Genomic DNA, 25,736 nt, shown 5'->3' on the forward strand with positions numbered 1-25,736 from the left:
TCTTAAACTCCTGACCTGAAGTGATCTGCCTGTCTTGGCCTCCCAAAGTGCTGGGAATACAGACATGAGCCACCGTGCCCAGCCAATGTTTTGTATTTTTATACACCAGCAACAACCAGTTAAGAAATGTAATAGGCCAGGCATGGTGGTTCACGCCTGTAATCCCAGCACTTTGGAGGGCGAGGCGGGTGGATCACGAGGTCAGGACATTGAGACCATCCTGGCTAACACGGTGAAACCCCGTCTCTACTAAAAATACAAAAAATTAGCTGGGCGTGGTGGCGGGCGCCTGTAGTCCCAGCTACACGGGAGGCTGAGGCAGGAGAATGGCGTGAACCCGGGAAGCGGAACTTGCAGTGAGCCCAGATAACGCCACTGCACTCCAGCCCGGGCGACAGAGCAAGACTCCGTCTCAAAAGAAAAAGAAATGTAATCAGGGGGGCATGGTGGCTTTACAAAAAATTAGCTGGGTGTAGTGTCGGGTGCCTGTAATCCCAGCTACTCGGGAGGCTGAGGCAGGAGAATCGCTTGAACTCGGGAGGCAAAGGTTGCAGTGCGCTGAGAAAGCGCCATTGCACTGCAGCCTGAGCAGCAAGAGTGAGACTCCATCTCAAAAAAAAAAAAAAAAGAAATGTAATCAAAGAGATACTTACCTGGCTGGGGAGATACCATGATCAAGAAATGTAACCAGAGGCGTAGTGGCCTCCCCTAAGGCTGAGGCTGCGGCGGGCGCGCGAGGCTGTTGTGCTCCCCGCTCTCCTGTTTCCCCTCCTGAGCGGGTGGAGGAGGCCCAAGCGATGCTGGGCGCGCTCCCCCTTCCTTTCCCTCCGGCGTCCTCTCCCGGCCCTCTCGCGCTGCACTGTCTCTCCGACGCAAGACTCTCCTGGCCCGGATATGGCTCGTGGACAGCAGAAAATTCAGTCTCAGCAGAAAAATGCCAAAAAGCAAGCTGGACAAAAGAAGAAACAAGGACATGACCAAAAGGCTGCTGCCAAAGCTGCCTTAATATATACCTGCACTGTCTGTAGGACACGAATGCCAGACCCTAAGACCTTCAAGCAGCACTTTGAGAGCAAGCATCCTAAGACTTCACTTCCTCCAGAATTAGCCGATGTTCAGGCATAAGGTTGTTTACAGGTGAATTCACGACACCTTTGACTCTTCTACTGTCTCAGACCTTAGGTAACATACCTGCAGCTGCTTTTCTAACAAACTGTTGATCAGCAAAAATAAAGGGGCTACAGAAACACTCATTTTTTATGCTGTTCCCTTTTGGGCTTCATGCAAAGACAATTCTGTGTAAATGTACAGTTGACTCTGATTTGGAAATATGAAAATCAGTCCATCCTTGTTATAAAAAAATTTTTTACAATTGTAATTATATTGATGTTCATATTGTGTAAAATAACTCATTTAATAAAATAGTACTTTGATTTACGAAAAAAAAAAAAAAAGAAATGTAACCAAAGAGAAAGATAGCATTTCTGATAACATAAAAAGTATGCAGGCTGGACATGGTGGCTCCCACCTGTAGTCCCAGCACTTTGGAAGGCTGAGGCAGACAGATCACTTGAGCCCAGGAGTTCAAGCCCAGCCTGGGCAACATGGCAAAATTCTCTCTCCACATGGAAACTGACCAACATGGAGAAACCCCAGATTTACTAAAAATGACCAACATGGAGAAACCCCAGATCTACTAAAAATACAAAATTAGCCGGGCATGGTAGCACCTGCCTGTAATCCCAGCTGCTCTGGAGGCTGAGGCGGGAGAATCAGTTGAACGCAGGAGGCGGAGGTTGCAGTGAGCCAAGATTGCGCCATTGCACTGTAGCCTGGGCAACAAGAGTGAAACTCTGTCTCAAAAATAAATAAATAAATAAGTAAAAATATAAATATAAATATAAAAAATAAATAAAGGCTGCTACTTTCCTAAAAATACTAGGTTTCTGATCAACTGGTGATGGGAATGGGATTAGAACTGCTGCAGGACCACTGGGGAGGGAGAGACAGGAAGAAAGAAGAAAACTGAGAGATTATCAACATTATTTATTGCTCATAAAATGTGTAGAAGCCAGGTGTGGTGGCTCATGCCTGTAATCCCGACACTTTGGGAGGCCATCGTGAGCTGATCACTTGAGGGCAGGGGTTCAAGACCAGCCTGGCCAACATGGCTAAACCCCATCTCTACTAAAAATACAAAAAATTAGTCGGGTGTGGTGGCACGCATCTGTAATCCCAGCTACTTGGGAGGCTGAGGCACAAGAATCTCTTGAACCCAGGATGTGGAGGTTGCAGTGAGCCAAGCTCACGCCTCTGCACTCCAGCCTGGGCGACAGAGTGAGACTCTGTCAAAGAAAAAAAAAAAAAAAGAAAGAAAGAAAGGGAAAGGGAAAGGGAGGGAGAAGAGGGCCCGGTGCGGTGGCTCACACCTGTAATCCCAGCACTTTGGGAGGCGGAGACAGGTGGATCACCTGAGGTCAGGTGTTCAAGACCAGCCTGGCCAACATGGTGAAACTTCGTCTCTACTAAAAAATACAAAAATTAGTTGGTCATGGTGGCAGGCTCCTGTAATCCCAGCTACTTGGGAGGCTGAGGCTGGAGGATTGCTTGAACCCGGGAGACAGAGGTTGCGGTGAGCCGAGATCACACTACTGTACTCCAGCCTGGGTGAAGGAGTGAGACTCTGTCAAAAAAAAAAAGAAAAGAAAAGAAAGAGAATGTGTAGAGCCTGAACCTGAAAATAAACTATTTCTTCTTCTGGCAAATGTTTAGAGGAGCAGATACAATTTAGCTATGCTTGCTAAAAAAGATTCTCCACAGTGAATATTCAAAGGGACATGTACCATCAGTCCTGAAAGAGGCTATACATCATGCCCCTCAGGCTAGGGAGGTACAAGTGTTCTCATAAGTTTTGTTTGTTTTTGTTTTTACAAGCTCACAGCTAAAATCGTGTTCTCATAGTTTTTGAATGCACTTCAAATGCACTATAATTTTTTTCTTTTTTTGAGACAGAATCTCACTCTACGTCCAGGCCGGAGTGCAGTAGCGTGATCTTGGCTCACTGCAACCTCTGCCTCCCCGGTTCAAGTGATTCTCCTGCCTCAGCCTCCCAAGTAGCTGGGATTACAGGCATGTGCCACCACACTCGGCTAATTTTTGTATTTTTAGTAGAGATGGGGTTTCGCCATGTTGGCCAGGCTGGTCTTGAACTCCTGGCCTCAAGTGATCCACCCACCTCTGCCTCCCAAAGTGCTAGGATTACAGGCATGAGACACTGCACCCCACCCACATTAATATTTTTGAATAGGTTTTGACTATAATAGGAGCTTCTCTCCATGGCTGGTCAGCCTATTATTTGACAAATATGTTCAATTCTGCACAATGAACTATTTTTTTTGATACAGAGTTTCCACTCTTGTTGGCCAGGCTGGAGAGCAGTGGCTCACTGCAACCTCTGCCTCCCAGGTTCAAGCAATTCTCTGGCCTCAGCCTCCCGAGTAGCTGGGATTACAGGCACATGCCACCACGCCTGGCTAATTTTTGTATTTTTAGTAGAGACGGGTTTTCACCACGTTGGCCAGGCTGTCTCAAATTCCTGACCTCGGGTGATCCGCCCGCCCCAGACTCCCAAAGTGCTGGGATTACAGGCATGAGCCACCGTGCCTGGCCCAGAACTCTGTTAACCATCTTTACAGCAAACTGCAGATTTAAATGGTAGTTCCTTAAAAGCCCAAACTTTGAGGTCCAAAATATTTGGGAATTCCAGTATATTCAGGCATCATTCCCTTTTCCAAACCTGCCCTTGCAATCATATTCATCTATGTGGCATGCCCAGATTAGGGAATCCACTAATTTCATGATTTTATCCTTTGCTAATTAAGCTGAGATTTGTCCTCTTGGCAAATCTGTGAAAGCCAATGAATAGTCTAGAACTCTCGGGAGTTATGTCAGGGTAGAAAAATTGATGAATTATCCCCATTCCCATCCCGACCTGTGGTCAATGGCTTTCATAGCTTTCTTTTTCCCTCCCTTCTTCCCTCTCTACTTTCCTCCCTCCTTCATTCCTCCTTTTCCTTCCTTCCTTCCCTCCCTCCCTCCTTCCTTCCTTTCTTCCTTCCCTCCTTCCTTCCTTCCGTCCTCCTTCCCACCTTTCTTCCTTCCTTCTTTTTTTCTTTCCTTCCTTCCTTTTCTTTCTTATTCTCTTTCTTTTCTTTCTCTCTCTTTTCTCTCTCTCTCTCTTTCTCTCTCTCACTTTCTTTCTGTGTCTCTCTCTCCTAAGCAGTCATTTTCTTCAAATTATATTTTTAAGTCAAAGAATTACCCCTCCTACGCTCCATGAAAACCTGATGAAAAGGGGATTGTTATGATCAAACTATAAAAGTTAGAGACAGAAAGAATAATAGAGATTAACAGGGGTTGGGGAAAAGGGGAGTGGGGAGCCAGTCTTTAATGAGTATACAGTTTCTGTTTGGGATGATGAAAAATTTCTGTGAATGGATAGTGGTGATGATTGAACAACTTTGTGAATATATTTAATGCTGCTGAATTGTACGTGTAAAAGTGGTTAAAATGGTAAATTTTGTTATATGTATTTACCATGATAAAAAATGAACAGAGCCTCAGAGAAATTTGGGACATCATTGAGCTCATCAAAATACAGCTGATGGGAATACCAGAGGAGAGGAGAGAAAAGGGCAAAAAAAAAAAAAAAAAAAACAAAGGAAAAATATATCTAAATGATCTAAATCTGATGGAAACATTAATCTACACATCCAAGAGATGCAGTGAACCCAAGTAGAGGCCAGGTGCGGTGGCTCACGCCTGTAATCCCAGCACTTTGGGAGGCTGAGGTGGGCGGATCACGAGGTCAGGAGATCAAGACCATCCTGGCTAACACGGTGAAACCCCGTCTCTACTAAAAATATAAAAAATTAGCCGGGTGTGTTGGTGGGCGCCTGTAGTCCCAGCTACTCAGTAGGCTGAGGCAGGAGAATGACGTGAACCTGGGAGGCAGAGGTTGCAGTGAGCCGAGATTGTGCCACTGCACTCCAGCCTGGGCGACAGAGCGTGACTCCATCTCAAAAAAAAAAAAAAAACCCCAGTAGAATAAACACAAGACAGAGATCCACACCCAGATGCATTATAATAAAATTCTGAAAGCCAAAGAGAAAATCTTGAAACAGCAAGAGAAGAATGACTCATCACCGAAAAGGAGACCCTGATATGATGAACAGGTGACTCCTCATGAGAAACAGTGGAGGCCAGAAGGCAGTGGGATGGTGTATTCAAAGTGCTGAAAGAAAAACTTATCAACCAAGGATCTGTGTCTAGCAAAACTATCTGTCAAAAATGAGGGCAAGGGGTCTGAGTGTGGTGGCTCATGCCTGTAATCCCAGCACTTTGGGAGGCTGAGGAGGGCGGATCATGAGGTCAGGAGTTTGAGACCAGCCTGACCAACATGGTGAAACCCTGTCTTTAAAAAAAATACAAAAATTTGCCAGGCGCAGTGGTGCGCACCTATAGTCCCAGCTACTCAGGAGACTGAGGCAAGAGACTCACTTGAACTTGGGAGGCGGAGGTTGCAGTGAGCCGAGATTGCGCCATTGCACTCCAGCCTGGGCATCAAGAGTGAAACCCCGTCTCAAAAAAAAAAAAAAAGAGAAAAGAATTTCTTTAGAGAGAGTTGGTAGCAGGTTGTGCTGCCCATCCTTGCTGCACACCCTCTGGTGGCAGAAGGAACTGTTGCTTTGTTAATTACAGCCAAGTGAAGAGTTTCTCAGAACCATTCCTCCAACTTGACTTTTGTGTTTGGAGAGACACAGGAACTGGTACCTGACTTGGACTTGAGCATGCCTAAAGGTGAGGGGAAATCAGAAGCTGTCCGTGGTCACTGAGTATGGACAGAGGGTCTCTGCTGATAGTAGCTTTTCTGCCAGGTTGATCAGGTGTAGGTGGACCAGATGTGTAACCGTTTGACAAGGGCTAGATTTGGTTGCTGTCTATGGCCTCATAGGTCATGCATCCTAATGCTTCTTTTTGAAAGAACATTTACCACCAGATGCCTAGGGCTAAGGAGGGGTTCCTATGAGTCAGCTGTATGGTTAACTCGGAAGAAAAATTCATGGTGAAGGTAACCCGTGAGGAGATTATTTAAAAACCAATGGAGGGCTGACAGCAGTGGCTCATGCCTGTAATTCCAGCACTTTGGGAGGCTAAGACAGGAAGATCGCTTGTGGCCAGGAGTTTGAGGCCAGCCTGGGCAATGTAGCAAGACTCTGCATCTATCAAAAATAAAAATAATTAGCCAGGCATGGTAGTCCCAGCTACTCAGGAAGCTGAGGCAGGAGGATCACTTGAGCTCAGGAGTTCAAGCCTGTATGTAGTGAGTAATAGGGCAAGACCTTATCTCTTAAAAAAAGAAAAAGCAAGCAACAACAACAGTGGAAAATGCCTTGGGGAAAACAGCCCCAAAGTGTGATCTCTGCCTCAACCAAGAGACACACATGACAGATTCCAACCATACCAGTAATGCAGATTTTTTTTTCTTTATTCTGTCTCTCCTCCCCACTGAGTTAGACAGCAGAGAGTCTTGCAGGAGGGGGAGGAGGAAAAGCAAAGAGAAGAAATGGAAGACATCCTCCTTCCTGCCCTTCTCCACTGAAAAGGAGAAGCCCAACTCAAAGCTTCTCCGAAGTCCAACTCAGGCCTGACTTACAGAAAGAAGAAAGAAGTGGGAGGGCACAGTGGCTCACGCCTGTAATCCCAGAATTTTGGGAGGCCAAGGCGGGCAGATCACCTGAGGTCAGGAGTTCAAGACCAGCCTGTCCAACATGGCGAAACCCCGTCTCTACTAAAAATGCAAAACTTAGCTGGGCGTGGTGGCAGGCACCTGTAATCCCAGCTACTTGGGAGGCTGAGGCAGGAAAATCGCTTGAACCCGGGAGGTGGAGGCTGCAGTGAGCCAAGATCGCACCACTGCACTCCAGCCTGTGCGACAGAGCAAGACTCCGTCTCAAGAAAAGAGAAAAAAAAGAGGAAAGAAGCTTTAATCAACTGAGACAATAAAGTCTTTCTTTGGATCGGGCTGGATTTTTTAATAACTGGATAAAGGTGATTAATTTGTTAGTGACCAGGAGAGTCTACAAGGCTCTGGGATCTGCCCGAGATTCCTTCTGGGATCAGGGCAGAACAATGCAACAGGACAGTCTAAAAGAGCAGTTACTGAGAAGAAATGAATCTGTTTCCATTTGCACCCTTCCAAGTCTAGCTCATGCAAAAGCAGTTGTACTCAGATGACTATTTACTCACCAGCAGCCACAGCTTATGAAAAAGGAAATTGACAAAGGAAGAGGGTGAAGGGGCATAGGCAAGAAGAAAAGTCTTGAACTAGTGAGCACTGAAATCAAAACCGCAGGCTTATGGTTAGAGAAATTTCCCCCATTTCATGTATGAGGAAGCGACTACTTCCAGAATGTGAGTGACGTGTCTTAGATCACACAGCTTAGAGTGCAGCAGAGGCTAAAAAGGGACAAAGGTTGTCTGGTTCCAAATCCCAAATAGAAGATGGACTCGATCCAGAGGTGACTCATGGTGGGGAAGGCGGGGGTCCAGGATCCAGGAAAACACCATGAACTGATAGAGCAGTTCTGCAGGATGAAGTAGCTTTTTCTATCTGTGTGAAGCCAACAATATGAATGAGTGGAGAAAAGAGCGCATAGCTTTCATTCTTCCAGAGTCTGAGTTTTGCAGGGGATTGACTGGGATTGAGAATACATTTGCAAGATATTTTGTTTTTTTTCCCAGGCTTTTGGTTTTTAAGAAAACAGTCTGGCCGGGCGCAGTAGCTCACGCCTATAATCCCAGCACTTTGGGAGGCCAAAGCGGATGGATCACAAGGTCAAGAGTTCGAAACCAGCCTGGCCAACATGGTGAAAACCCGTCTCTACTAAGAATACAAAAATTAGGCCAGGCGTGGTGGCTCACCCCTGTAATCCCAGCACTTTGGGAGGCTGAGGTGGGTGGATCACCTGAGGTCGGGAGTTTGAGACCAACCTGAGCAACATGGAGAAACCTCATCTCTACTAAAAATACAAAATTAGCCAGGTATGGTGGCACATGCCTGTAATCCCAGCTACTCGGGAGGCTGAGGTGGGAGAATCGCTTGAACTCGGGAGGTAGAGGTTGCAGTGAGCCCAGATTGTGCCATTGCACTCCAGCCTGGGTGACAGAGACTCCGTCTCAAAAAAAAAAAAAAAATTCTGGAGCCTGGGAAGTCCAAGATCAAGGCACTGGCATATTCAGTATCCGGTGAGGGGCTGCTTCCTTGTTCGTGGATGGCCGTCTTCCGGCTATAACCTCACATGGCAGAAGAGGTGAAGGAGTTTTCTGAGGTCCCTTTTATTTAATTAATTAATTAATATTTTTTTGAGATGGAGTCTCGCTCTGTCACCCAGGCTGGAGTGCAATGGTATGATCTCAGCTCACTGCAACCTCTGCTTCCTGGGTTCAAGAAATTCTCCTGCCTCAGCCTCCCAAGTAGCTGGGACCACAGGTGCACACCACCATGCCTGGCTAATTTTTGTATTTTTAGTAGAGATGGGGTTTCACATGTTGGCCAGGGTGGTCTCAAACTGCTGACCTCAGGTGACCCGCCTGCTTCGGCTTCCCAAAGTGCTGGGATTACAGGCGTGAGCCACCGCACCCAGCCTGGTGTCTCTTTTAAAAGAACACTAACCCCATTCATGAAGACTTCACCCTCATGAACATAATCACCTCCCCAAAGCCCAACCTCCTAGTCTCCTCCCCTTGAGGATTAGGCTTCAAGGCATACATTTTGCAGGGACACAAACTTTCAGTCTATAGCAGCTGGTTTAATTGTTGAATACACTTCCATGGTTTAAAAATAGAAAAACATGGCCGGGCGCCGTGGCTCACACCTGTAATCCCAGCACTTTGGGAGGCCGAGGCGGGCGGATCACGTGGTCAGGAGATAGAGACCATCCTGGCTAACATGGTAAAACCCTGTCTCTACTAAAAATACAAAAAATTAGCCGGGTGTAGCGGCGGGCGCCTGTAGTCCCAGCTACTGGGGAGGCTGAGGCAGGAGAATGGCGTGAACCCCGAGGGGCGGAGCCTGCAGTGAGCCAAGATTGCGTCACTGCACTCCAGCCTGGGCGACAGCGCGAGACTCCGTCTCAAAAAAAAGTAGAAAAACATACAGAAGGTGTCTAGTGATAAGCTCCTCCCAGCTCCTGTTCCTGTTGTTATGTTGTCAAACCCCAAAATATAACCACTGTTATTGATTCCCTGTGCATTTTTCTAGAATTTTTTTTCTTTTCTTTCTTTTTTTTTGACATGGAGTCTCTCTCTTTCTCCCAGCCTGGAGTGCAGTGGTGTAATCTCAGCTCACTGCAACCTCTGACTCCCAGATTCAAGTGATTCTCCTGCCTCAGCCTCCTGAGTATCTGGGACTACAGGCACAGACCACCATGCCTGCCTAATTTTTGTATTTTTAGTAGAGGTGGGATTTCGCCATGTTGGCCAGGCTGGTCTCAAACTCCTGACCTCAAGTGATCTGCCCCCCTCAGCCTCCCAAAGTGCTGGGATTACAGGTGTGAGCCACCGTGCCCGGCCTAGAGTTTCTTTATGCATATGCATGCCACTACTTAGCAGTACAGTCATGAACTGCTTAAAGATGGGGATGTGCTCTCAGAAATGCATCATTAAGTGATTTTGTTGTATGAATATAATAGAGTTTACTTACACAAACCTAGATGGTTTAGCCTACTATATACACCTAGGCTATGTGGTACAGCCTATTGATGCTAGACTACAAAACTGTATGGCATGTTACTGTTCTGAATACTGTAGGCACTTGTAGCACAGTGGTATTTGTGTATCTAAACACATAAACATAGAAAAGAAGCAGTAAAAATATGGTAGTATAATCTTATGGGACTGTCATAAAATATGCTGCTGCTTGTTGACTGAAATGTCGTTATTCAGCACGACTCTATATTATTTCCCTCTTTATTTTTCACAAAAGTTAGTATACTGTAATATTGTTCTGTATTTTGTTATTTCCCTTAGCAGTCTTGGAAATACATATATATTTTTTTTCTTTTAGAGACAGAGTCTCACTCTGTCTCCCAGGCTGGGGTGCAGTGGCACAATCTCAGCTCACTGCAACCTCCACCTCCTGGGTTCAAGTGATTCTCCTGCCTCAGCCTCCTGAGTAGCTGAGATTACAGACACACGCCACCATGCCTGGCTACTTTTTGGATTTTTTAGTAGAGACAGGTTTTCACCACACTGGCCAGGCTGGCCTCGAACTCCTGACCTCAGGTGACCCGCCCACCTCGGCCTCCCAGAGTGCTGGGATTACAGGCATGAGCCACCACGCTGGCCTTTTTTTTTTTTTTTTTTTTTCATTTTGAGACATAGTCTCGCTCTGTCTCCCAGGCTGGAGTGCAGTGGCATGATCTCAGCTCACTGCAACCTTTGCCTCCCGGGTTCAAGCGATTCTCCTGCCTCAGCCTCCCGAGTAGCTGGAATTACAGGTACCTACCACCATGCCCAGCTACTTTTTGTATTTTTAGTAGAGATGGGGTTTCACCATGTTGGCCAGGCTGGTCTTGAACTCCTGACCTCAAGTGATCTGCCCACCTTGGCCTCCCAAAGTGCTGGGATTACAGGCATGAGCCACCACGCCCGGTCAGAAATATTTCTTAGCATATAGATAATTTTCTTATTTTTACTGGTGCCTAGTATTCTATTGTAAGGATATATCCCAATTTATGAACCCTGTCTCCTATTGATGGATATTTTATTATTATTTTTTGAGACAGGGTCTTACTGTCACTCAGGCTGAGTGCAGTGGCAGCTCGCTGCAGCCTTGACCTCCTGGGCTCAAGTGATCCTCCTTTCTCAGTCTCCCAAGTAGTTGGGACTACAGGTGTATGCCACCAAGCCTGGCTAATTTTTTTTTTTTTTAATTTTTAAATTAAAAATTTTTGTTTTTGGTAGAGACGAAGTCTTGGTATGTTGCCCAGGCTGGTCGTGAACTCCTAGATGCAAGCGATCCTCCCACCCTGGCCTCCCAAAGTGTATTTTTAAAAATAATTTCTTTATTCTCAAATGGTAGTGACTGGATTGATACTGGTGGGAATTGTAATATAAATTTCCTGGCCGGGCAGGGTGGCTCAAGCCTGTAATCCCAGTACTTTGGGAGGCAGAGGCGGGCGGAACACGAGGTCAGGAGATCAAGACCATCCTGGCTAACGTGGTGAAACCCCATCTCTACTAAAAATACAAAAAATTAGCCAGGCGAGGTGGTGGGCGCCTGTAGTCCCAGCTACTCGGGAGGCTGAGGCAGGAGAATGGCGTGAACCTGGGAGGCGGAGCTTGCAGTGAGCTGAAATCGCGCCACTGCACTCCAGCCTGGGCGACAGAGGGAGACTCCGTCTCAAAAAAAAAAAAAAAAAAAAAAAAAAAGACACCAAAGGCGATGAAACTGTTTTCTGTTTGGGATGGCTGATGGTCATGACCTCTACTGGTTTCAAGAACTGTCCCTGACCAATACTAACTTTTGTATTTTCTTCCTGCTTTCTCCTCCCTTTTACTCTCCTTCCTCTCTTCTCTCTCTCCATTTTCTTTGTTATTGCTAAATATAGGGAGCTAAGGGTTGTTTAGCATTTAGATTCAAAATGACAAATGTGCCTTACAGTGGCATTTCTCAAATTTTAATGTGCAAACTAATCACCAGGTGATCTTGTTAAAATGCAGATTTGATTCTGGAATGGGGCCAGAGATTCTACATTTCACAGAAGCTCCTAGGTGATTGAGGCTGTTGATCCATGGGCTACACTGTAACAGGCAGTGTCCTCTTAGAGTAGAGTTACAGAAACTGTTTATCTAAAGAGCACTTTCTTGTAAGCTTGCTCCAACTCTCCAAAGAAAGAACAAGCAGTTTAGCCCTCTCTTCTTTACCCCACCCCAGCTAATTCTCTTTGGCTTGGCTTTGAGAAGGGAAGCGTGTTCCCCTTGTCTTATCACAGGAAAGTACATCTTAGGTGTTGCATTCTGGAGTCAGTTTTGCTATTTACATTGCTGCATCACAGATTCCTAACAAATCAGTTAATTTGAATTTGACTTTTGTACAATCCAAAGGACAAGAGGAAAAAAGAGTTTAAAAACACAAAAGCTGAGAAAGTTGAAAGCTATTTAGTTGCGTCTCTTTGAACAGAATTTATTGAATTAGGGGAAGTTTATCTTTGATTTGTATTTCCTTTCCAGTTATCAGTTGTACATTTTGCTCAAACACCCAACTGCTCATATTTCTTCTGCGTACGATTTACTCTAATTTTGCTTTGAGGAAATGATTAATCAGAAACCAGAGGGATGTAGGCCGGGTGCGGTGGCTCATGCCTGTAATCCCAGCACTTTGGGAGGCCGAGGCGGACATATCACCTGAGGTCGGGAGTTCGAGACCAGCCTGGCCAACATGGTGAAACCCCCATCTCTACTAAAAATACAAAAATTAGGTGGGAATGGTGGCGCACGCCTGTAATCCCAGCTACTTGGGAAGCTGAGGCGGGAGAATCACTTGAACCCTGGAGGCGGAGGTTGCAGTGAGCCAAGATCACGCCACTGCACTCCAGCCTGGGCGACAGAGACTCCATACAAACAGACAAAAAACCCAGAGGAATGTATACCAGCGAGTTGAGATACATCTTTTTGGAAAGAACATCATCTTTAATGAATTCTGTAAGAATTGGTTCAGCAATTAACATGGGAAAGTTCATACAGGTGAGATCTTTTAAAAAAGTTTTTAAAGAAAAGCAAAAAAGCAAGAATACTGGTGAAGATCCTTGGTTTCTAATAATGTGAATCTATTACACAGCAATTGAGCCACCTGGAGAATATGAAAATTCAAATTTCCACCCTCATCTACCTTCTGAAGACTGGGATACACAGTAGCCACCTTTATCTTTCTAGGCTATCTGGATGACTAGAATGCAGTAATGGTGCTAGGAAAATTGACACCACTGCTGTCACCCTCACCCACAGTATAAAGTTATCTGTGATCTCTTTTCTGAAAATCTTAAGCTGTCTACAGGCTGGGGTTAAAGCACTTAGATAAGTTTTCTCTTCTTCAGAGAATTGTTTTCAGCAATTCCCTATCAGTTACACCTTTAAGGAACAGGTTAAACTGATTTATATGATTTTATTTTGTTGAAATTCTAACCATTTAATTTTGGAACTGGACGTAGTCGAGGGTGAAAGAATTGGTAGTTGCTACTTTTCTTCTGACCAGCAGCATATATTATATAGGAAGGTGACTTTTTTGAAACAGTCTTGCTCTGTTGCCCAGGCTGGAGTGCAGTGGCGTGACCTCGGCTTGCTGTAAGCTCCACCTCCCCAGCTCAAGCGAATCTCATGCCTCAGCCTCCCTAGTAGCTGAGACTACAGGTGTGCGACACCATGCCTGGCTAATTTTTGTATTTTTAATAGAGATGGGGTTTTGCCACATTGGCCAGGCTGGTCTCAAACTCCTGGCCTCAAATGACCCACCCGCCTTGGCCTCCCAAAATGCTGCAGTAACAGGTGTGAGCTACCGCACCCGGCCAGAAGGTGACTTTAGACATGTCAGTAGCCTTAGCGCACATCTACTGCCAGGACTTCTCTGATTTTAAGATTACAGGTTCTGGAAGCCTTTAAAACATTCTCTTTTAGTTGTACACCTAGGGTGAACCCCTCGTGTGCAAATAACCTTAAAAGTTGCCTCCTCCAAGCCCAGCTTTTTTTTTTTTTGAGACGGAGTCTCACTCTTGTCACCCAGGCTAGAGTGCAGTGGCACAATCTTGGCTCAATGCAACCTCTGCCTCCCAGGTTCAAGCAATTCTCCTGCCTCAGCCTCCCGAGTAGCTGGGATTAGAGGCACCTGCCACCACGCCCGGCGAATTTTTGTATTTTTAGTAGAGATGAGGTTTCACCATGTTGGTCAGGCTGGTCTTGAACTCCTGACCTCGTGATCTGCCCCGCCTCGGCCTCCCAAAGTGCTAGGATTACAGGTGTGAGCCACTGTGCCCAGCCTAGCCCAGCCTTTTCTTGATCTCAGTTCTATATACTACTGTTAGCATTAGTGATTTGGGCATTGACTGCTTCTAGTGGATGTGTGGGATGGTCTTGCTTATATTAAGTTCAGAGTCTCATTGTTCTCAGGTTTCTAGGATGTAGTGTAGTGTAGTAGCAAGTTTATAAACTTCAGAGCTCATGGGTCAAATCCCACTTATGCCACTTACTTGCATAACACTGTGGACATGTTGCTTAGCCTGAGTTCAACTTCCCCATGTAGAGTAAAACCTACTTTATAAGGTAGCTGTGAGGACCACTGTAACATCTGTAAAACACACAGTACAGTGCTCCAAAAGACAGTAGCTATCAATATGGTATGTTAGCAATAGAGCTCCATATTCTTTTGTGCATGAAATACAAAGAAAACAAGTAGCACTGGTAACAACACATTTATTTACGTACCCTGTTGTGTGACCGGGAGGTGTTTTTCACTTTCCAATAATTGATTAGGTTATAACAATTAAAATTCCAGAAGGTAAACTAGTAATTTATTGTTGCTCATAAGCATAGGTAAACAGACATGGTACCACAATAAAGGAATCTTAAACACTTCTAACCTTTTGGAATAGGTTTGAATATGGACCAATATACTTTGCCAATGGACCTAATAGATTACCAATATACTTCTAAATGTCATGGTTCTCTTCAGACACAACAGAAGAAATCTGGATCTAATTTTTCAACTTCAGAAATTTAACCAAGATGCTTAGGAAGATGCAAAAGGACGGCAGTACTTAAGCCTGTCATATTTATCACCAATATAACTGTATTGCTATTAAAAGTAAAATCATGGTAGGGAGCAGCCAACTAATTGCTAGTCTCAGTTCATAGATTTAGTATTTTTTGAAAATAATTCACCTCAGATGGCAGGCTATACAAGTTTAAAGTAGTTTTAACTTAACCTTTTGTGTACTAGTGAAAGCAATTAAGATAGATCCCAAGTCAAAGAACCAAACAGTGTATCAAGTTGGGTTTCATATCAGAAATCAGCCATTTCCAAACAACTGCATCGTATAGGACGTTTTCTTTCAGACTGCCTTTTATTCCTGGCTTCAAATCTTACTCACAGTATATGTTTTTAGAGAGTTTGGTAAGTGTAACAAATGGGTACTCATTGCTAGAGCAGGATATAAGAATGTGCTGATCACCAAGTATGAGATTTACATTACATTAAATTAAAATTATATAATGTTGGAAATAGACAATATAGGGAGTTCCCGGATCCTAGAAAATATTATGGCTAAGGAAACAGAGAACTCAAGAAATGAATCTACCTCCAAGAAACTAATTCAGTATAGTAAAATAGAATTAAGTGCCCTGTCTCAGGAAAAAGTTTATTAAGAATAAGGAACAAGTGGGACATCATACATCGTTTCTTTGGAGATTAAAGTGCAGGCTATGAAATGGCATATAAAATAATGTGTAAAATAGTGCAATCTTAAGGTGCCATTATTTTTATTACACATAGCCTAGTTTTATGTCCATTTTCTCTCAAAAATCCAGCTGTAGTGACACCTTTTAGCTTATTAATTTAGGCATTACTTATACTGTTTTACCCACCTTTGGGGCTACATAGAATATTTTAACATTTTTAACACGTAGAATAATTGCGCATACATCTTGAAACTACTAAATAGAGATTAAGGCAAGCCCCTGTAAAGTTCAGTACTCCAAAAAAAGTGTTTTACAAAAAAATTGCTTCCCAAATCAGTGGCTTTTGACCTGATGGTACCCCAATAGTCTTTAAAACTATTTTAAAGTATAATGACTCTCAACACATTTGCGTTTGCTCCATTATTTCCAGGCTCTGTACAGGAGTTTGAAAAACAACAGGTTCTATAACCTCAGAATCTGTGAAAACCAGTTAAGCCAAGTGCATGTGGGAGATAAGCAGAGGATCCGGCTGGGGTGGGGTAAGGTCAGCCGTTTCTGTCTCTTAGGCATGCCTTTTCACATTGCTATCCATGTGTGCAGCGCTGTACCAGAATACATTTCTATGTGGGAAGGACCCATTAACATGGAGACGTCTCCTCTGAAAAACAGCCAAGGAAGATGACGGGAATACTTTAAGAAATGTTGCACTAAGACAACGCAATATTAACAACGCACAGTATTTAAATACCTGACTTAAAATGCAGGGCAGAATGGTTCTCTCAGGAGGTTAATTTACAGTTTTCTTGTAACATATGTCAGTTCTAGCTGATCATAATAATCTGCGGTTTGTTGAACCTTAAATACCATTATGCTATCCATAGGTAAGCATAATGGCTATCAAATAACTGTCCTAACAAGTGGTGAAGGCAATATCCTAACATGTTTTAGCTAAATAGCCTAAGATTTAAGATTTGAACAACCGAACTGTAGTGCTTTATTCTCCTACTGCATGGAACATTCATGCATTAACAAGTACAATGAATTAGCTTTATGAATAGATGATTATAAGTGTATGCAATAGAAATTTGGATTTTGTAATAGAAAATTTACCTTCTAACAGTGTGACTACTTATTACGAAAGCCCTATACACATGTTAACTAATGGAAGACTACACAGATGTTTAGGCTATCTAGATGTAGTTTAAAAAGAAATTCAGGAAACTTTTAATAGTTCATGAATGACCATTAAAGAAACAGTCTGGGGCTGTATCCCTTTGATGCATACGGATCACACTCTGTAAATCTGTAAACACATACTTTGATACGTAAAAAAAAAAAGTCTTCCTATGACCGGAAAAGCAGACTAGTAGAGGCCCCGGGTATTCCACCAGGCCTCCTCTAAAGATATGCTAATATGGCTAAATACTATGATTATAAAAATGAGAAGTGCTGAGAAAACGAGTTCCAAACGGGGACTTTTATGGATGACCTTGGCTGACAAATGTTTTTTGGAAATTGTTTTATTTTAAAATTACCTTCCCAACAAACCATGAAACACTTGGATGTTACTTTATGGTTTTTCATTGAAAACATACTACATTGTAAATGGAATTTCAAAGTCAGACATAGAATTGATCAAAATCTAAGGACAATATTATGTAAGGACAATATTAAAAATGGATAGAAAAAGCTCCATTTGGTGAGGTTAATCTAAAGGATGCATAACCATGTCACGGTGGACGGATAAAAAAGGTGATAACCTTGTGCTTTTATTCAACTAAGGTACTTACCAAAACCTTAGGTTTTATACAGGTGTTAAGCTCCCACCTGGAAAGGGACAGTTTTCTATATTACACCTAAATTTACTTTAAATAACTGAAGCCCAAGGCAACAGTTGTTTAAAAGAACTTAACAGTCAAATAGCTACATAATTTAGTAAATTAAAATACAACTAAGACAGTGATAATTGAATGTCTCAAAACTATACAACTGGGGAAAATAACCACTGTACACAATTTGGAGGTTGTTAAAGTGACCACTCAGGAGGTTGAACAGTGCAAGACATGCTTTTCCAGTTACAAGCTCAAAATAGGAGTGCAAACAAAATTAAAGCTTTTGTTTAAAGTTGTAGGGTAAGGAAAGCTTGAAACTAATATTAAAAAGCTTCCCTCAAGGTCATCCTCCAGAAATGAAATAATCAAAATGCTTTTTCATGGTACAATTTTCCTCAATGAACTTTGCTGCAATGGCAAAACTGCATCCCGCAAGTCGAGTCCCCTACTCACTCACCACATCTGATCAATGATCACATGGTGGTGAGCAAAGAGGAGTATTAGCTCCCAGAGGTCCAATATTGATAGAAAGAGCCTTGAAATTTGGGGTTCTGCCTTAGCCAGTGTACCTGAACCCTACAGAGAACAGATAAAGCAATGGGCTTTAATAGTCTCTTGTTCCTATAAAACTGGAGGACAAATGGATGAACAATCCCCCCTCTAGAGGCAAGCTGTTGCGGTGGAAGATGTTAAGCGTTTAAATAAACTAAGACACTGCTCTAAAAAGTGGAGAAGTATAAAGGTTCAAGATCAATACCAGTGCAAGAGCTTTTTAAGTGAGTTGACTAGGCAATGCATGCATCCATCCATGCAAATGTAGGACATGGCCCCCAAAGAGAATTGAAAACATGTATAACAGCTGGGTAAGTTCCTTGCCAGTAGTTTATAAAAATATATAGTCAATACTGTAGAGGCTCCTTCTACAGTCAATACTATGGAAGTCCATTTTAGTTACCCATTACTTCAATACCAAAAAGCATTAACTACTTTTCAGACATTCCAGACAAAGGTCACTTATAACAAAAAGACGACTTAAAAAAAAAAGAACCAAGATAGTGTCCATTTAAAAAGTAGGTCTTTTCTTTCAAGTGAACAGGACATTTTCTGTATTAAACTTAACTTCTAGTCTGTCAAGACTGGGTTTAAGATCCTTACGTATGTATGTGCATATATGCAGAAACAAATTAACTTACTTTCAACATTATCTGCACAGAAAAAAGTTAACTCCTCAAAACATGATAGAACAGGTCTGGTTAGTACAAATCTATTGCAAAGTAAAAAGATTCTGTGCATCAGTTCAATCAGGAGAAGCAGGAAAAGAATGTCCCAACCATAAGAGTTCAAGTTTAAGTTGTGTTCTGAAAGCCTAGAAGCTTAAGGGACACCATGTTGCTCACAGTATCCTGATATGCATAACTGCTTAAGCTACTAAGCTGTGTCTTCCTCTGGAACTAGAACCACATTCCAATTTACTTTCTATTCCGAAGACGTTTAGATTTCCTAAGAGAGTCTATGGCTTCCGTGGCCTTTTTTCGTTTCCGAGGAGACTCCTCATTCTGCCCGGACCCTGAGGAATTTCCTACAGCACTTTCCATTACTTCTCGGAGTTTGCGTTCTAGCTCTGCCAACCGTGCATTTTGTTCACCTATGATCTGGGTCTGCTCTAGCAGTTTCTGGTCCTGGTCTTGAAGCTGTTTTTGCTGTTCTTGCACTTTGGTGCGAAGCTCAGAAATTTCACGCCTGAGAACAGTCACGCCAGCACCATTTGTTTTAACCTGCTGCTGGAGTTTGGTAACCTCTTGTCTTGAAGGATTTTGCTTGGAGAAGAGCTGCATTGTTGTTAGGGCTGCAGATGGTCCTGGAACTGTGGAGGAATAATTCAAAAGGGTCAGTCACTTAAAATGTTTCTCTACCAGTAATACTTACACTTATTTAAAAATGGAATACCCTTACTATGTCACTTCTGATAATTTCTTCTTCTTTGCAATCCATTCGGTCAATTGGGTTAATCATCATCATTTAACACCTTACTTTAACTATAAATGAGTTTAAATTCTGATTCTCCTGCTCATGTGGCAGTATGTAGACTGCCAGGAAACGGAGAAGGGCATTCAATGGCATAAACTTGAATTTAAAATACTGTACAATATTTTTAGAACCTAGTAACAAAATACAAGCAGTAAAATTAGAAAATAATAATTTTTTTTTTTTTTGAGACAGAGTCTCACTCTATTGCCCAGGCTGGAGTGCAGTGGCGTGATCTTGGCTCACTGTAAGCTCCACCTCCTGGGTTCACGCCATTCTCCTGCCTCAGCCTCCCAAGTAGCTGGGACTACAGGCGCCCGCCACCACGCCCGGCTAATTTCTTTTCGTATTTTTAGTAGAGACGGGGTTTCACCATGTTAGCCAGGATGGTGTGGATCTCCTGACCTCGTGATCTGCCTGCCTCGGCCTCCCAAAGTGCTGGGATTGCAGGTGTGAGCCACTGCGCCCGGCCAGAAAATAATTATTTTCTATCTAATTCACATAACAAACTATAAACTTTCAAGTTAGAAGTACACACCTACAGGTTGCACGTTTCTAATCCAGAAATCTGAAATCCAAAATCTGCAACTTCTTGAGCACCAACATGATGCTCAAGGAAATGCTCATTGGAGCATTTTGGATTGTGGGTATGTGGATAAGAGATTGTGCAGCCAGTAAGTGTAATGCAAATATTCCAAAATCTGAAAAAAAGCCGAAATCTGAAACACTTCTGGTCCTAAGAAATTCGGATAAGGGATACTCAGCCTGTATTGTGTTCTTAAGTTCACTCTGCACTTAAGTTATATACAAAGGCTTCAACTTTAGCCAAATGATAGGGACTCCATTAAACAGTGGGTTACATCATACATTATGACCACAGAGAATTCCTGACATGGTGTAGGAAGGCCTTGGACCTATTCTTTTAGGAATAATTAGAAATGTAACACAAGCATAAAAATAACTATTTTAAACAAAGAACCTACTTTCTTTTAAACTTATCTACTGAAGGTTTTCTAAAAGAACTAGATGGGTCCATTCATATCCTAAACCCATAATGTTAATCTTCTCCTTGCACATCTATTTCCTTTATGGATGCATTCTTCTTTCCCTCTCTGCTTATCCATATCCAACTTCTACTTATTCACCAAGGCTTAAATCAATCGTTACTTCCTGTGATGTTTCCATCAGACCAGCCAACACTGATCTTATCTACCTTAAAATTGTTTCTCTGCTCTCATTTGACATTTAATTGGACATTGCCTTATTTGTTTTGCCTATGATAATTTAACTTCAAGTCTGGGTATGTCTTACCTTTTGAAATAGTAAGATCCTTGAGAGCAGACACCACGTATTACACTTCTTTTTAGTCTCCACAGGACACAGTACAGTGCTGTGCACATAATAGGTACTCAATAAATAACAGATACATTAATGCTGAGATGTGTAGGCTTTATTACTCAATTACAGAAAGCCACTCGGTTGCCTCACTGAGTACTACAGGGAGCTAACTAATCTGAACAAAACAAAAAGTTTTACTAAATTCTTTCCTAATTTAAAGTACTTGCCAGAGTTAGGGACATTAAATAATTTAGTCTTTCAGTAGATAAAGGCACAAATCTCTAGGAGCCAATATACTTTTGCAAAAACAGTTATTTAGCACAGATGAAGTGATACTGTTCAAAATAGCCTTATGAACCCTTTCTTTTAAAGTAGCAGCCGGGTGTGGTGGCTCATGCCTGTAATCCCAGCACTTTGGGAGGCTGAGGCAGGCGGATCACGAGGTCAGGAGTTCAAGACCAGCCTGAACAACATGGTGAAACCCTGTTTCTACTAAAAAATACAAAAATTAGCCGGGCGTGGTGGCACACGCCTGTAATCCCAGCTACTCAGGAGGCTGAGGCGGAAGAATTGCTTGAACTTGGGAGGCGGAAGTTGCAGTGAGCAGAGGTCATGCCATTGCACTCCAGCCTGGGCGACAGAGTGAGACTCCCTCTCAAAAAAAATAAAAAATAAAAAATAAAGTAGCAGGCAGACACTTTGGGGGCTGAAATAATTCACCAAATATGTCCCTGAAGAGTTTTTGGCATTTTATCTGGTATATTTGTTTTTTAAAAAATGAATATTAATTCATCAGAAACATAAAAAAATATAGATGGTCCTCATACAATGGTTTAACTTAATGATTTTTTTTTTTTTTTGAGACAGAGTCTCACTCTGTTGCCCAGGCTGGAGTGCAGTGGCGTGATCTTGGCTCACCGCAACCTCCGCCTCTTGAGTTCAAGTGATTCTCATGCTTCAGCCTCCCTAGTAGCTGGGACTACAGACATGCGCCACCACGCCTGGCTAATTTTTTTTTTTTTTTTTTTGAGACGGAGTCTCACACTGTCACCCAGGCTGGAGTGCAGTGGCACGATCGATCTCGGCTCACTGCAAGCTCCGCCTCCTGGTTTCATGCCATTCTCCTGCCTCAGCCTCCTGAGTAGCTGGAACTACAGACACCCGCCACCGCGCCCAGCTAACTTTTTGTATTTTTAGTAGAGATGGGGTTTCACCATGTTAGCCAGGAAGGTCTCCATCTCCTGACCTTGTGATCCGCCCGCCTTGGCCTCCCAAAGTGCTGGGATTACAGGCATGAGCCACCGCGCCCAGCCAATTTTTTGGTATTTTTTAGTAGAGACACCGTTTTACCATGTTGGCCAGGCTGGTCTTGAACTCCTGACCTCAGGTGATCGGCCTGCCTTGGCCTCCCAAAGTTCTGCGATTACAGGCGTGAGCCACCGCGCCCAGCCAACTTAATGATTTTTTGACTTTACGATGGTATGGAAGTGATAGACATTTAGTAGAAACTGTACTCCAGGTATCCACAGAACCATTCCGTTTTTCACTTTCAGTACAATAGAAAATGAATTCAGTAAATTACACAAGGATGCTTTATTATAAAATAGGCTTTGCTAGATAATTTTGCCCAACTGTAAGCTAAGGAAGTGTTCTGAGCATGTTTAAGGTAGGTTAGGCTAAGCTATGATGTTTGGTAGGTTCATGTATTAAGTGCATTTTTTGACTTACAATATTTTCTACTTATGATGGGTTTATCAGGATGTAACCCCATCGTAAATTAAGGAGCATCTGTATGTAACTTTTCACCTCGAACTCCTGGGCTGAAACGATCCTCCCGCCTCAGTCTCCCAAAGTGCTGGGACCACAGGCGTGGGCCACTGCGCCTGGTCCAGCAATCCTATTTCCTTTTTTTTTTTTTTGAGATGGAGTTTCGCTCTTGTTGCTCAGGCTGGAGTGCAATGGCGCGAATCTGGCTCACTGCAACCTCTGCCTCCCAGGTCCAAGCGGTTCTCCTGCCTCAGCCTCCAGAGTAGCTAGGATTACAGGTGTGTGCCACCATGCCCAGCACATTTTTGTATTTTTAGTAGATACGGGGTTTCACCATGTTGGCCAGGGTGGTCTTGAACTACCGACCTCAGGTGATCCACCCACTTTGCCCTCCCAAAGTGCTGGGATTACAGGTGTGACCCACTGCGCCTGGCCGGGCCCAGCTATTCTATTTCTAATAAGTTTATTGTAAGTCAATATGGATATGTGCAAAGATTTAGTCACAAGACCGCTCAGATTGTTCTTCAGAGTATAAGTACTGAAAAGCTAGAAACAAGAAATGAGCCTAACTAGTGGATTAGTTGTGTAAGTTATAGTTGATTATCCAATCTCATTAAAAATGATGCTGCCAATAAACAACTACTAACACAGAAACGTTCAAGACACTGGTTAAGTGGAAAAAAACCGGAAGCAAGTTACAAAATTATGTACAAGCATGATTATAAAGTAGAGATACCTGGAGGAGAGCCCATGAGTCTTCCAGAAACATCTGATCCTGGTAATTTCCTCTTTAAAATTGGAACAATCTTTTCATCAAAGTACTCCATTGCCATAGAGGATATATCCCTTAATTCTTGAAGTACTTCATGAGCTCGTTGAGGGGCTCTGGTAGAATTGACATATCTCAACACACGATAAATCTCATCAATCACCTAAAATAATGAATTCTCATTAGCACTTTAGATTTTTCTTTTTTAATAAAGAAAATAGCTAAACAGGCAGAGAAGTAACTGCTTGTTTTGCAATTCCGGTAAAGACCTGTAGGGTGATTTAAGTGATGTACTGGCCACTGATGAATATTGCTATTTATAACACATGGCTTTTGGGCTTGTTACAGTACTTTTTTTTTTTTTTTTTTTTTGAGACAGAGTTTCACTCGTTGCCCAAGCTGGAGTGCAGTGGTGAGATCTCAGCTCATTGCAACCTCTGCCTCTTGGGTTCAAGCAATTCTCTGCCTCAGCCTCCTAAGTAGCTGGGATTACAGTCGCCTGCCATCACGTGTGGCTAATTTTTTGTATTTTTAGTAGAGATGGGCTTCATCATGTTGTCCAGGTTGGTCTCAAACTCTTGACCTCAGGATCCACCCACCTCGGCCTCCCAAAGTGCAAGGATTACAGGTATGAACCACTGTGCCCGGCCTGTTACATACTTCATACTTGCATTTATTAAGTACCTTTTATGTATCAGGTACTATGTTGGGACTGAGGAATCAGGATGAATAAAATAAAGCTTCTAACCCTGAAGGAAATCACAGTGTAACTGGGGAGATAATGTGTGTACATAAGTGATACAAACAGGTATACAAATTGCTATAGACACTAGAGGACTAAACTAAGAAATTAAATCCTGTATGGGAGCTGGGTAGGGTTGGAGATTGCCCAAACCCATTTTATTAATCCTCCAAACCTGAATCTGTTCCCCTAAGCTGCAGGGACTCAGCCTGATTTCTCTGCTCTTTTTAATACTGCCCCCATGTGCTCTATCCCTTTAAGTTTTGTTTCTCTGAGACTTGTTACGGATTGGAATGAAGTCTTGTCACTTCCTTGTCACCACCAAAAGGTAGCAGAAGATCCTTTTTTGTTTTAATGATAATTGTAATGGGGAGAACACCTAACTCTCTTGCTGGAACAGTAAGTGAACCTTCCTTAGGCATTTGTGATATTAGCTTTCATCTCGGTGAGGTTATCCTTAATTCTTCCCTGTGGCTTCAGAATAGACCTGAAGATAAAATTCCTTTTTTTTTTTTTTTTTAAGATGGAGTCTCACTGTGTTGTCCAGGCTGGAGTGCAGTGGCACAATCCTGGCTCACTGTCACCTCCAACCACAGGGTTCAAGTGATTCTCCTGCCTCAGCCTCCCAGGTAGCTGGGATTACAGACATGTGCCACCACACCTGGCTAATTTTGTATTTTTAGTAGAGATGGGGTTTCACCATGTTGGCCAGGCTGGTCTTGAACTCCTAACTTTAGGTGATCCACCCTCCTTGGCCTCCCAAAGTGCTGGGATTACAGGTGTGAGCCACCATGCCCGACCTAAAATTCCTATTTCTAAAGACCCCAATCTGGATGACATCTATGGGCCCTTAACCTCATAAGAACTGAGGGTTAATCAACCAAACCATTCTGTCACCAAAATCTCAAACAACCTGGCATCCCACATATTCCTCCCACTGCATTTATCTAGCTTGCTCCCAACTCTGGATCAATCTTATAATCCATCTTCCCTTCTCCTTTACTTATTTAGGCTGCTGAGCACAGCCAGAGAAACAATCTTGCAGAATCGTGTCAGGACAAATTCATAGCCCTTCAGATTTTCTAGACTCTCAGCATAATATAATGATCATTGTTAATGGAGCATGATGTATGCTTAATAAATGTCAGCAAAATCTAACCTTAGGATGTGTCCTTATCATAAGCCTGAGAAGACATCATTGGAGAGGCCAGGTTTGTGGGCTTGGAGAACTGAACAGGAAATGGCTTGGGCTGAGGTGGTGTACGTAGGCAGATGCAATGGGAGATGAGATGTGTGATTTTGAATCACATGGGACATGTAGGTGATATTTGCTAGCAGGTGGCTTGAGACACAGGATGGGAGTTCAGGAGAGGAATTTTGGATGATGGCTGATTGCCAAAGGAGAAAACACATTTATTTCTGGCAATATTACTATATTATGAGCTCACTTTAGAAGAAGATAACCCCTTTCCCCAATAAAAACTTACTGAACTACTATGTTAGGAACTATATATATAAAGAAATGAAAAATGGAGTACTTTCCCTTGGACTTACAATTTAATTACGTAAGCCTATCATAACTTGTAAGATAAACATTATTCAAGTATTAATTGAGTTCTTACTATGTACTTGTCACTTTTCAAAGTACTAGAGTAAAAAACAGTAAATAAGGATGACAAGATTATCATTCTCATGAAGCTAAACAGGAAAATAATTTAAAGGAGTGCCACATGGAAAAAAGAGGGTAATGTGA

The 25,736-nt window shown here is 42.9% G+C and overlaps 2 protein-coding genes across 3 annotated transcripts in view; one reads left to right on the forward strand and one right to left on the reverse strand.

Annotated features, from left to right (window-relative positions):
• Positions 1–295: 295 nt before the first annotated feature.
• Positions 296–3,266, forward strand: LOC100990819 (zinc finger protein 706-like). Its single transcript, XM_055107700.2, has one exon. The coding sequence runs from the start codon at positions 895–897 to the stop codon at positions 1,123–1,125; it is 231 nt and encodes a 76-aa protein (XP_054963675.1). The 5' UTR covers positions 296–894; the 3' UTR covers positions 1,126–3,266.
• An 11,243-nt stretch (positions 3,267–14,509) lies between these two features.
• The window catches only part of FBXO28 (F-box protein 28), a 43,147-nt gene continuing 31,920 nt past the window's right edge, over positions 14,510–25,736 (reverse strand). The window contains exons 4-5 of one of the 2 annotated variants that reach the window (XM_003814898.4): positions 23,209–23,404; positions 14,510–19,206 (exon numbers count right to left, since the gene is read on the reverse strand). In XM_003814898.4, coding sequence (XP_003814946.1) covers positions 18,812–19,206; positions 23,209–23,404 — 591 coding nt within the window. In that variant the 3' untranslated portion in view covers positions 14,510–18,811. The remainder of the gene's footprint in view (positions 19,207–23,208; positions 23,405–25,736) is intronic. The other variant, XM_008967772.5, reaches the window with a different exon arrangement.

Source organism: Pan paniscus, chromosome 1 (assembly GCF_029289425.2).
Source record: "Pan paniscus chromosome 1, NHGRI_mPanPan1-v2.0_pri, whole genome shotgun sequence".
Lineage (NCBI taxonomy): Eukaryota > Metazoa > Chordata > Mammalia > Primates > Hominidae > Pan > Pan paniscus.